This window comes from Pelophylax lessonae, assembly GCF_965119305.1.
Source record: "Pelophylax lessonae genome assembly, chromosome: 3".
NCBI classification, from domain to species: Eukaryota; Metazoa; Chordata; class Amphibia; order Anura; family Ranidae; genus Pelophylax; species Pelophylax lessonae.
In genome coordinates, this window is record NC_138770.1 from 75,681,948 (window position 1) to 75,695,572 (window position 13,625).

Consider the following 13,625-nt stretch of genomic DNA (forward strand, 5'->3'; position numbering starts at 1 on the left):
TAGTGTAAGGGGGGGGGTCAGTGTAGGTATAAGGTAGGTCTCTGTAGAGGTCAGCTAGGTCAGTGTAGGTGTCAGTGTAGGAGTCAGTGTGTGGGGGTCAGTGTATGGGGGGTCAGTGTAGGTGTCAGTGAAGTTGTCAGTGTAGGAGTCAGTGTATGGGGGGTCAGTGTAGGGGGTGTCAGTGTATGGGGGTGTCAGTGTATGGGGGGGTCAGTGTATGGGGGGGTCAGTGTGGGGGTCAGTGTAGGGGGTGTCAGTGTATGGGGGGGGGGTCAGTGTAGGGGTCAGCGTGGGGGTCAGTGTAGGGGTCAGTGTAGGTCTCAGTGTAGGGGAGTCAGTGTGTGGTGTTAGTGTAGGGGGGCCAGTGTGTGGTGTCAGTGTGTGGGGTCAGTGTAGGGGGTAAGTGTGTGGTGTCAGTGTGTGGGGTCAGTGTAGGGGGGTAAGTGTGTGGTGTCAGTGTGTGGGGTCAGTGTAGGGGGGTCAATGTAGGTGTCAATGAAGTTGGTAGTGTAAGGGGTGTCAGTGTAGGTGTCCGTGTATGGGGGGTGTCAGTGTAGGTATAAGGTAGGTCTCTGTAGTGGTCAGCTAGGTCAGTGTATGGGGGGTCAGTGTAGGTGTCAGTGAAGTTGTCAGTGTAAGGGGGGTCAGTGTAGGAATAAGGTAGGTCTGTGTAGTGGTCAGCTAGGTCAGTGTAGGTGTCAGTGTAGTGGTCTTTGTGTAGGGGGCGCAAATTACTTACCTTGCCCCGGGCGCTGACAACCCACGCTACGCCACTGCTGACCTCTACTGTAGGAGGAGCATTCTTCTCACTGGCACTCAATAAATTAGTTTTAGCACGGGTTCCCCAAAACCTGAAAATTATTTCAAGTGGTCCTTTGTAATAAAAAAAAAGTTGAGAAAGGCTGGGATAAACTGCAAAACCTTCATGCTGTACTTACCGAGTAGCATTGTTCAAGGGTTGTTCAGGTAGTGGATATCACTGATGTGGCCTATAAATCAAGTAAATGGTTTGGTTTATTTTTCATACATCCATTGAGTAAGACAATGCTGATGTTCTGCTGGTGAGATTTTTATTTTATTTTAATTCATTAAAATTATATAAAAGCATGTATGAAAAATGGCTAATACATACTAAAATACAGTATATATTTTGCATAGTTTGTCTGGGTGAAAAAAGACACAAGTCCATCTAGTTCAACCAATAAATTTTGCAGGCATCTCCCCCCAGAACACCATCAATAGCATCTCTTGTATCTTGTTACAGTATTGCATAAGACAAAATGTTTGCTTTCAATCAAATGATGAAAACTCGAACAAGAGCATGGAGAGTCATTGATGGGGAACCGCAATACTGTAATATAAGAACCAACCACTTAAAGATTGTGCCATCCTTGTGTCTACAAGCCCAAACATCCCTTACCAGGGGTAGAGCCCATGAGGATACCAAGGAGAAGTAACCCTAATATCTGATCAGTGAACTCTGGTGATCTCTACAAGATTTTCATTGCCAACACTCACAATGGCAGTACTAAATACAATTGATCTTGATACAGTATATGGGTGGTATGAGATGTTACAATTCATCCAGTTTCATCTCATTGTGGTCTTTTTTCCAGAACAGATACCACAATGTATCCCAAATGAAGCCTTTGTATTCCCTCTGTAAATGAATAGGCTGAAATAATTTCCAACCCAACTGATTTCTGAGTAAATGGCCCAAACCTTATACTGTTATTTGAAAAATGGTAATTCCAGCACCGCTTTTTCCCAAAGAAGTTCAGGAAACAAATCCTGTGTTGATATTGTTTACTCTCAATACACTGAAAACTTGCATATCAACATTATAATCATTTGAACCTGCAGCAGCTACCTTTAGCCCACCTTAATTTCCTGAAATCTGAATAGCTTCAAGATTCACCAATCCCTCTACTCCTAATCCATACTGTTGTTGCCATGTCTTTCGCAGCTGTTAGCTGTCTCTGCCATCAATCATTTTTGCCCTTCATCCTGTGTGAGCATGATCTTTATAGCTTTCTTTTAGATGTGCATCCCCGCAAGACACTTGGTGTTGCAGACTTTAGCTGTGCATCCTACTAAATAGTTTCTTGTTAAAGTCTGCAACACCCAGTGACCAGCAGATATGCACATCTAAAGGGAAGCTATAAAGATCATGCCCACACAGGATGAAGAGCAAAAATGATTGATGGGAATGTGTTCTTTCATTAAATGCTTCCCTCTATACAGGTAGAGTAAGTTTCTGGCTGGAACCCCAGACCTGACATCTCAAAACACAGGTAGGCCTTCTCTAGGCAGCAGGCCTAGGAGGAAAGCAGAAATCACCTACCTCTTCCAAGCCAGGCTCTTGGGAGTAAAGACCTTCACAAGGTCAACCCAAAGATTTATACCCTTCCCCAGCAAGCACCACTGACGACAAACCTCTTGGTGGTTAGCCAAAGAAGGACATTGATATTCATAATCCAGGCCTATTTCTCTTCGAAGTGGACAATCAGAGATACAGAGGCGTAACTAGAACCTTCAGGGCCCCGGTGCAAGAAACCATGAAGGGCCCCCTGGACCCCTGGCGCCCTGGGGCCCTTTACTCTAGTTGCGGGGCCCTTTATTACGGTGAGGGAAGGGAGAATTCTGAAGGGGGGGCAGCACAGAAGGGGGGGGGACCAGGGGAGCACACAGGGGCCCAGAGACAGCAGAACACAAGTGAACTGGATAGGAGGGGCGGCAGGGGCAGCATACAGAGGAGACAATCTCCTCCATTTTCCTCCTGCAGCTACAGAAGGAAAAAGGAGGACAGTGATTTCTCTACATGCTGCCCCCGCCACCCCTCCTATTCAGGTGTACAGGGGAGCCACATGGGCCCCCTTGAGCATGGGGCCCGGTTGCGATTGCAACCCCTGCAACCCCTGTAGTTACGCCCCTGCAGAGATAGTCTATACCAATTAAACTGTAGTTGAATACAGTCAAGCAGTACTAAATTTAGAGAGACAATCCATGTTAAGGTAGGGTGGCTACATAAGTGTACATTAGACTTCAGCTTTAAGGCTAAATAATGTCTACTCAGTGTCACCTATGTCAGGATCTTCTGCATGGTGAGCAGGATAACGCCAGAGACGAATGATAATATTAATGCAGAGCTGAAATAGTGTAACACTTTTATGTATAACAGAAAGTGTTTACATTATCACCTGTTTTTTATTAGCTTTTTTATAGCGATATTCTCGCATTATAATAAACAGCAAAGGAGGAAATAAGCTCTGTGTCTGCTTTTACACCATGCAATTAACATTAGAAACTCTTTCTCTAACAGAAATATATATTATGTGCAAAGGTTACATCAAACAAGTTTCAGTTTTAAAGCATTTCTTACCAAGCTGCTGGGGGATGAATTCTTCCAAAGATGTTTTCGCACAAGATCCATAACCTGAGGCAAAAATAAGTTAGAATCAGGCTATTTGCAATACAGACTCACTGGAGAATTTCAAATGGCTCGGTTATAAACTATCCAATGTTCACAGCTAAATAGTACATCCAGACAGGATATGGCAAGGTGGGCTCAGAAAAATGAAAAAGCCTACCACTAAGCCAGAGCTGAGCACAGAATACTCTCCCAAATTCTGTTGTTTTGGGGGGGCCTTATTTTTTAATGCATGATAAAAAAGAAACATGCAGATACGTTTTAAAACAATATCCAACATTCTTGCAATATTATAACCCTTTCCATAGGCAGTTGAACCTAATTTTTTTCAATTTAGCTGAAAACCAGGACTGAAGTTGCACCAATTCTGCGAGATTTATTGGAGTCAGTTAAGGTCAACAGAGTCAGTTAAGGTATTTTTGGAGGTTCCTAAATGTCAAGAAAACAGAATACATGGACATGTCCGAAGGTCTATGCGTGCGCACGGAAAGGTTTACATACCAGTGCACAGGATGAGGGCCGTGCGTGCATGCATCAACATGAACTAGCTTGCATGTCTGGAACTGACTTTGATGCCCAGTGGGCTATTTAAAGTATAGCAGAGCTTAAAGTGGTCATATACCACTGGAATTTTTTTTTTTCCCTGCAAGGTAAAGTCAGAATGTGCTAGCATGCATCGCATACTAGCACATTATGTGAAACTTACCTTAAAGCTAAGCCATTCCAGCGCTGCAATGTCAGCACAGCAGGGGCTCTCATCTTCACCCGTCTTGCTTCCGGGTTCGTGGAATCGATGGCTGCAATGATGTCACTCCTGCGCATGTCCAAATGAGCCGCCTTTCACGGCACAGGGCTCTGAAGGAACGGCCGCTTCAGGGCTCTGATGTCACTGGCTGCATATAATGTAAATTTCTCCTAAACGGTGCAAATTTAGGAGATATTTACACTACCTATAGGTAAGCCTTATTATAGGCTTACCTATATATAGGTAAAAGGCATGTATAGAAGTTTAATTCCTCTTTTGGAGAATTGCTGAGTGGTCATCAGCTGTTGAAACCCGTGACCAGACATATTTCTGTTTCATCTGTGCTCAAACTGGTTTGCCCTCTAACTTCGACTGATCTTGATCCTTTTATTATCTGACCTCTGGGCTTTGATCTGATTTCACCTCCTGCCTTTCAATTTGGTATCATTTGCTGTTCTTGTGCTACTGATCCTGGCCTGGCTTCTGTTCATGCCTTTGTCTCCTGAATCTGCATCTCAACCTGCCTGATTGTTGCCTACTTCTGCTTTCCTGACTACAATTCTGTCTTCCACATGCACATTATTCATAATGACATCCTGTATGAGTTCCAGCCATGCATCTCCAGTCACTCTGCATTACCTAGACTTTCATCTGGCCAGTACTTACCTGCAGTCACCCGTGCCACTTTGTCAGGACCTGGGTTACCTGTTGGTGGCACTGTGATTCCTGGAGCAGAATGTTTTAGTCTGTTGCTTTAGTGTCCACTAGTTGGCATCTCCCAGCAGCCAGCAGTTTCTATTAATCACCACCTGATGCTGGTTGCTGGGAGGTTATTTAGTTTCTCCTCGGCTAGTACTCTTTTAAGTTGGTGTTTTCTTTTTCTGTGCTGTGCTAAGTAGGATGTTGCTTGCCATGTATACTGCTCCTTTTCTTGCTTTTGCCTTGCATCCTGTACTTTGCACCCTGCTGCCTTATATCTGCTCCCCTTGTTCCTGATCCCAGTCCTGGTTCCCCCTACCTTGCATCTCTGGTATTACCTGTGACCCGTGTTCCTCAGTATATATTGTAATAAAGTTAGCTAGTTAGGTGTTTTGCCATTTGGTTAATTGTTCACTTATATCTTTATGTTAACTGTTTGCTGGTGTTTGGATGTCTTTTGCTGTACTTTTAATAAATTCAATTAAATATATATATATATATATATATATATATATATATATATATATATATATTTTTTTTTTAATTTATTTTTTATTGTGAGCTAGGGATAGGTAGCGGGTACAAAAGCTCCCTGGGGTGAGCACACTTCCAGGCACAGATAACAGATCCAGGGAGTGAAATCAAACAGTGCAGTGTTTACTGGTGCTATATACAAGACCCATTCACAGGTGCTGTACAGTGTTTCCAGAAAATAAACAGGCAAATATTAACAAAACAAAAGCCTAGCTGTAGCCGTAACTAAACAAATATACCTGATCCTACTTATCGGGCTTAGCAAGCCGACCACTTGTCAGCTTCCACATACACAATTTGTTTGTTTTCACCAACCTCATCAGCTCTCTCAGACAGGACTTGCCAGATTCCCCAGGATGAGAACATTGGCTGTCTGTCTCAGGTGAGATTCAATTTGCAGAGGGAAGAGGAGTAAACCCTGTGCTGGATCATGAATCAGAGATCCCTAAGCCTATATGTCTACAGACGAAGACTGGGATGCCATTAAAGTTCATGTGCGTGAGAAAGCAGGCGTCCCAAAACTTTTGGTAATATAGTGTACCTTAGAGGTGGTACCTGCATTATTTTTCTTTTTTCATTTATCTTTACCTTGTAATCCTGTGGCTAACACATTTCCCGACCTGATGTTGTTTTGCTCCCTCACTCCACTGTATCTATGGAAAAACTATGGCTGTCACACGGGGCTGTTCTAGTCTGGACTACAAATATGTCCTCCTCTCTTCATTTCCATTACATGTGGGAGAGTGGGGCAATTTTGAGTTTAATGAAGATAGCTTGGAAGGAAGATAACACTGCTTGTGATTTCAGTTGAATTCACAGGGAGTGACCAGGACACCGCATTTATAAACATAATCAACAGGTATTTTCTGTACTTGCTAAAAATATACCTAGTCTGGAAAAAAAGAAATCTAATGCAGCCATACTTTTTTTGTTAATGGGTTTAGATATCTTTTAACTCTAACCCTAACACTATGTTGTATTTTGTTACAAATATAGTTTCAGTAAAATCACTCCACTCATCCCTAAATTAAATAAAGGATGTGATTTTAGCCACACTCTGGAGGTGAGGGGTTCCAGAAGCTGCATGCAAGTTGTGTCACTGTGGCTCAGCTAAAGCAAGCTATACATCATACAATTTTCTTTAATCACAGGTTGAAAGAAAGAAAATTGCTCAATCCCCCAATCAACACAGTCAATGTTGAGGGGGAAATCCTTCCCATTGCACTATTGTATTCTGACAGCGGCAGGTTTCCAAGCCACAAGGCAATCTGACAGCTATAGCCACCAGCAGTAATCGCTTGAAAAAAAAACCCGACAGACTGGTTGGTGTTCTGAAGTCGATCGATGGATCAACCTCAGTACAACCAGCCTTCACATAAATGGATAGAAAGTCGTCCGGTTCCTGCTGAACCAGCCAAACTTTGATCCACCTATGGCCAGCCTAAGATTATGGGACAATTGCATGGGAGAGTGAAATTAATAGAACTTTTTATTTTTCTGTTTCAATCATTTTATTAAAATATTTTAATACACATAACTAAATAGAGTTGTAGTCAGACAGAATGATCATTTAAGCTGAAGGATAAATTTCTAATTAATACTTAAAGTAGAAATCCAGCCTATTCATAACCAAGCTTAAACCTGCTCCCATTTCCCTTCTAAATCCTATTCTATATACTTTGTGAAATGAACATGTGTATACTTACCTATTGTGAGAGTGATCCAGTCCAGTCATGAGATCTCTCCAGCAGCCAGATTCAGTAAAGAGTAGAGATCGCTGACAATGGCTGCAGAGCCTGGGCAATGATGTCACCCATAGGTAGAGATAGACAGAACAACTGTTAAATTTGCACCATCAACATTGCCAAAAGTTGATGAGCGGTGATTTACTAATGCTTAAAGTGAAATAATAAAAATGAAAAATTCCTTTAAATATAGTGCCTAGGAGGTCCCCTTAGTCTGCCTGGAAAGTTGTGCATGTGTGCAGTGTATAGAACCTGCTGCAGCAAAAGTGACATTAATAAAGCCAAATAAATGACATTTTCTGTGTAAGCTTTCTTTATTTTCTAATCAACGGCTTGTGTAGCCAGTCTGTATAATGAGGCCACAATTTAGTGCACTCGGAACAAGATTAGAATCTTTTTAAATAAATTCTGGTGTCTGCTTCGTAGACTTTGGACAGAAGTAACAGGTGCGAAAAATTGGGCTTTGGGTGTTGGTGATCCCTTCACACTGTAACCCTATAGAGGTACTCTTGATGAAAGCAAGGAATTGGCCTTGCTTGTTCCTACCTTCCTCAACCTCAGAACCAACTTTAGAATCAAGTAATGGCTGTGCATTGCCAAAGTGCAAGTGGCTGCAGCTGTGTTCAAATAACTCAGCTGACTCTTTCATGCATGATACTGGGGCTACGGCAGGAGTAGCTGTGGACAAGGAGGCAGAATAAGCCACTGTGGCAGCTGTGGTGGACTACTAGCTTGGGCGATAGAGGATGAGGAACATGGTTTAGTAAGCCAGTCCACCACCTCCTCTGCATGCTGTGGGTGGATATCACTGGCAACATCACTAAACAGAGGAAATAGTCCCTGCCTGAGGATGGTCTACACCCACCTTTGCCTGTGGACACAGACGCTGCTGGCCCCCTCACAGTGCGATGGGAACGTCTGCCTCCGCTTGTTGGCCTCCCAGACTTGATGGAGGGGGGAATTATTACCAAAATGTAATAGAAATGGGAAAATGTGTATTTGGATGCACTTTAATCAATGTAAAGTGGTGTTTGGTGCACTTTAAGTTTAGGACTCACTACACAGACACACTCCACTGACACACTACAATTTACTGCAGTAAAACTGCACTGACGCACTTCCATACACTGTAGAAAAAGTGCACTAATGCACCTCAATATACTGCAGTATAAGTGCACTAAAGCACTTCAATATACTGCAGTAAAAGTGCACTAACACACCTCAATATACTGCAGTAAAAGTGCACTAATGCACTTCAATATATTGCAGTAAAAGTGCCTTAACGCACTTCAATATACTACAGTAAAAGTGCACTAACGCAATTCAATATAGTGCAGTAAAAGTGCAATAACACAATTCAATATACTGCAGTAAAAGTGCACTAACGCAATTCAATATAGTGCAGTAAAAGTGCAATAACACAATTCAATATACTGCAGTAAAAGTGCCCTGACACCCTATACTGACACACTTCAATATACTGCAATAGACCTGTCCTGACACACTAAGCTGATACACCTCAATATACTGCAGTAAACCTGCCCTGACACATTAAACTGACAAGTAAAAAATGAAAGTCGCACTACCCTCACGCTGCACTATCACTGTATTCATACTACACTGACACTCTACACTCACATAATATTCACAATAGCACACTATAGCACACAAACTTGCTAGTAGAAATAAACAGAGCCCTGTTCTATCTATAGCCACTTCAGTATCACGCTGTGAGAAATGTCTATGAGCAATGAGCCATGATTGGGCACAGTCATCATTACTTTCTCCAATCATGGCTCTGACAGTGTTCTGTACCCCGATTGGGCAAATCATTCATTGCTTCAGTCAATCCGGGCTAACAATGCACTGTGGTGCGCTCAGCAGGCCAAACAAACATCGAACACCCCGACAACTCAGGTGTTCATCGAACAGGCAAACAGCTAATGTTCAGCCAAAATTCAAACTAGACCTAAACCGTTCGCCCAACACTACACACTATATGTGACAAACAATTGCACTCACCACAAACATATGACCCCTTAGTTAAAAAAGGTAATATTGCGCTTAATCCTATTTTTGAGGGGTTCTCAAGTGGTCTGGTTCACAAGTAATTCTCCCTTATTTAGATATTTCTTATCAAATATGCTCATAGTGTAGTATTTATTGACCAAAATGTGCAAAAATGAATAACAAAGTAGTAAACTCACATTATCAGGTGCCCAGTACCTCAGCACTAATGCACACTGCTCAATACTCTATAAGCTGCCACTCCGTGCATTCCAAAGCCCGCAACCCGAAAATAATGTCACCACGTTACTGGAAATGACAGACATAGTACTGACTCTACATGTTTTGCTATGTCAGTATGAATGTATGTCATTCAAACCTAGAAGAAGACTGGTATTCACTATTCAACTCTGGAGTGATGTAGCCCCAGAGAAGAGGTAAGTTTTTCAGCCTAAGGTTTGTGTTTGTGTGTGTGGGGGTATTAAATATTTAACATATTACAAAACCCTGATTGGGAATTAACAAACAAATTAAATGGATAAGAAAAAGTTTATATAAAAATTCTATAGATTAAGTAGCTAACAGACTATTGTTATACCAAGCAAATGCTAACCTTTTTATCCAGAAGACAGCCAAACAGCAGCAAAAAGAAACCCTGTGGGGTGAAAAGAACATACATGTATATAAAATAGCTTTTCATCACAGTAAACATTTTTAACATTTTACATTTTGGGGGAACTAGGGCTGTGTTTTATTTGTCAGCGATACATAGGAGTGAATCTGCTTGAGTTTGGTTTGTGGGAGGTTTGGCGAACTCAGTGGCAAGTCCATTTTAAAGGCAATCTAGTACTAAAAAGAGGCATGGAGAGAAGGCCGCTGCCATGGGAAGGAGTTAGTTCGGTTGAAAAAGGGCACAAGACCATCTAGTTCAACAAATAAAAAAAATAAAAATCATACAATTCCATATACGCAATCCTATACCAACAGTTGACCAAGAGGAAGGAAAAAACCCCCAGCGAAGCATGAAGCAATTTGCTCCAGCAGGGGAAAAAATTCCTTCCTGATCCCCCTGAGAGGCAATCAGATATTCCCTGGGTCAACTTTACCTATTAATGTTAGTACCCAGTTATATGTACAATTAGGAAAGAATCCAGGCCTTTTTTAAAGCAATCTACTGAGCTGACCAGAACCACCTCTGGAGGGTGTCTATTTCACATTTTCACAGCTCTTACTGTGAAGCAACCTTTTCGTATTTGGAGATGAAACTCTTTTCCTCTAGAAATTCCTCCTTGTCCTCCGTGATGACCTTAAAGTAAACAATATGATTTTTGTACTCACCATAAAATCCATTTCTCTTAGTTCATCAATGGACACAGTGCTCCATTAATCATGACTCTAGGGTTATATCGCCTCCTGCAGAGTAGGATTAGGTAGAACAAAAAACTTGCTTACGCCCATAGCCCGTCCTGAGCTGGTATATAACCCCCTATCTGCTATAGGTATTCAGTTTAGTAGCAAGCAGTATTAGAAGTATCAAAACTCCATAGAGGGGTGGGTGCTGAACTTAGAAAAATAGATTTTACGGTGAGTGCAAAAATCCTATTTTCTCTTTAGTTCATCAACAGACACAACGTTGCAGTAATCATGAAGACACAACGTTCCAGTAATCATGATTATAGGGAAGTGCAAAAGTAGCGCCAAAAGGAAAATGAGGGGTGGGTAAAAAAACCCAAGGCTTAACACAAGAGCCCTAACTGGGTCACAGGAGCTCAACCAGGACACAAGAGCCCCATCTGAAATAAAAATTGAAAGAAAAACAACCCTCAAGAAGGAACAGCCCCTCTTAAACAGCTTGCAGCCAGAAAAGCATCCGCAGATTCCAAAGTTTCTACTTTGTAGAACTTGATGAAAGTATGCACCGACGACCAAGTGGCCAACTTGCAAACCTGAGATATTGATACTTGATGACAGAAAGCCCAGGAAGTACTAAGCGCCCGAGTAGAATGCTCTGTGACAGGGAAATTAGGAACCTGACCTTTAAAAGAGTAGGCCTGAATCACTGTCTGTCTGATCCATCTAGAGATGGTAGCCGAAGAAGCGGCCAGCTCTTTCCTTGGTCCTTGTGTAACCACAAAAATCGAGTCTGACATCTGAATGGACTCTGTGGCTGCCAGATACACCTGTATTGCTTGAACCACATCCAAGGTATGCAGAGCAAATTCCTTGAGAAGAGCTGGCTTGAGACACAAGGAAGGCAATACAATGTTCTCATTCAAATGGAAGTCCGGAAAACAACCTTAGGTAGGACTAATGGAAAGGAACGAAGAACCACCTTATCTCTATGGACCACCAAATAGGGACTATGTGTAATGCTCCTGCGTTTTACGTATGATGTGGATTTTCAGCTGCAGAAATATTCCACTTCAGTAGTCATGTAGAGAAACGCTGAGACACCATTCCCAACTCTCAATGACTCATCATGTGTGGATGATCTCAATTCAGCAAGTAAATACACACACTCAATAAGATGTTTCCTAGAGTGGCTTATGTATATAGTAACACAGTGATGATAGGCTGAAGAGACAGGTTGGGTAGAGATGGTAGATGACAGACACTTGAAAGGAAATGTTCTTGAAAGTAAGATAGTAGCAGATGGGATGCAGATAGGTTTAGCAATCATGTATGGTAGATGATGACAGAGTAGCAGGTGGACATACAAGAGAGATCAACCCAGTGCAAGAACAGGTGGTAGTAGGCTCAAGAGCTAGCAATCTTAGATAATGCAGATCTAGTAATAGTCCTTAGTATGCAGAGCTAGATAGTGTAAGCTTTAGTATAAAGGTTATAGAGGTTTCCCCTGTGGGGTACTTATCACTAATAGCAATGTAGCAGAGGAGAGGTTCGGCAAGAGCGGATGATCCGGTAGCGGGATACAGGGTTCCGACAGCGAGGTATGCTTGCAAGCATGTGAGCTTCAAGACAGGTTAGCATCAAGGCACAAAGCAGTTTGAACGAACACATGTGAGTGAGAGCCGGCGATCTAAATAGCCATCCAGTCCGGCGCTCAGTGATGACAGCATCAGTCTTAAAGGTGTATGCGCACCTTACCAAAAGAGAATGGTGGGGCGCATACACTTATGAAAGAGTAATTAGGGTACCCAAAGGTACCAGAACATTACAGTACCCCCCCCCCTTAAGGCCGGCTCCTGAAGGCCTCTGGAGCTGGTTTGTCTGGGTACTTCGCATGTGTAGCACCACCCCCGCAGGAGCTGCTGATTATATTATTGGGTCTACACCCTGCCTAACAACCCAATCAAATTGGCTTGATCCCTCCTCAGGCACAACTGACCCAGAATAGGACTGGACTATCAAATAGATACACAGGTTGGAATACAATACTTCACTATGCAACAATACCTTGTTACCTTCTTGAATAGTAGTCCTTCTGGGTGACACAATGGAACAACGCACAAGGTTGTAATTAACCAAACTTAGTTTACTATATATCAAATTGAATAGGGGAGATACAATACAATACAATACAAGTCCATAAAAGGTTATTTAAAACAGCTTTAAAAAGGTAAAAGAATACCCCCACACTCCTCCTGCATTAAGGCTAGACACAGTACCAGGTAGGTGGGCCTATCTGAGTCCCTCCCCCAGAGTTCTCTTCTTTCTTGTTGATCTTCGCTAGCAAGGTTATTGAATAGAGCTCATTTGTAATCCAGATTAGGAATAAAGATCAAGAGAGAGAAAACAACGAGCTGTTAGTTGTCACCGCAGGGTGTCTGCGTAACTGAGCAATAACTTCTGCGAGAGAGATAAGCCTCTGGCGACTCCTTTACAGACCTTATTGTTTGTCTATGAGTCTCCTGAGAGAGTATGGTGATAAACCCCGGGGTTTTATCACCTCCTGCTGCGCTACCGCTATCTGTAGATAAAACTGTCTCTTCAGCAGATAAAGTCAGTTATTGGGCATGTGCCCTCTCACCAACAGAAGTTTCTCCTTCGCGCGCTTCCACTGCGGTCTCAGTCCTTTGGCTATATGCCAGCCGCGCGGGGTCCTTCTGGCGGATGACTTCCGGTCTCGGCAAACAGCAGTATGACCTCCAGGAATGTGCCTCGTGCTTGAGATGGGACGGTTCCACGTCGTCCCTCCAGGCTAAAAGGCTCTGGCCCAATATCCAGTGTCAGTCCTTCACTCTCGCTCGCTGGTTCCTCAGAGTCCAGCGCAGAAAGGCCCCCCTTCGCGCGCTTCTCTCTCCTTTAAATAACCTCCCCCATAGTGCCGTGCGGTGCAGCCGTGCACCCTGGATCTTGCAAAGCAGCCTGGGAGATGTAGTTTCTTCATCTTGTGAAAAGGAAGTCACAGCCCGGGAAATTCCATGCAGCTACCACTAGAGGGAGCCTAGTTCCTTCCCACATATCAAACAGTGTCTTTAGGCATGTTTAACCCCGCTACACA

The 13,625-nt window shown here is 42.9% G+C and overlaps 1 protein-coding gene across 1 annotated transcript in view; it reads right to left on the reverse strand.

Moving 5' to 3' along the window:
- Window positions 1–13,625, reverse strand: part of LOC309551049 (adhesion G-protein coupled receptor F3-like) — a 58,098-nt gene that overhangs the window by 10,027 nt on the left and 34,446 nt on the right. Inside the window, exons 4-6 of the mRNA XM_082251490.1 lie at window positions 9,774–9,815; window positions 3,383–3,436; window positions 939–989 (exon numbers count right to left, since the gene is read on the reverse strand). Coding sequence (XP_082107616.1) covers window positions 963–989; window positions 3,383–3,436; window positions 9,774–9,815 — 123 coding nt within the window. The 3' untranslated portion in view covers window positions 939–962. The remainder of the gene's footprint in view (window positions 1–938; window positions 990–3,382; window positions 3,437–9,773; window positions 9,816–13,625) is intronic.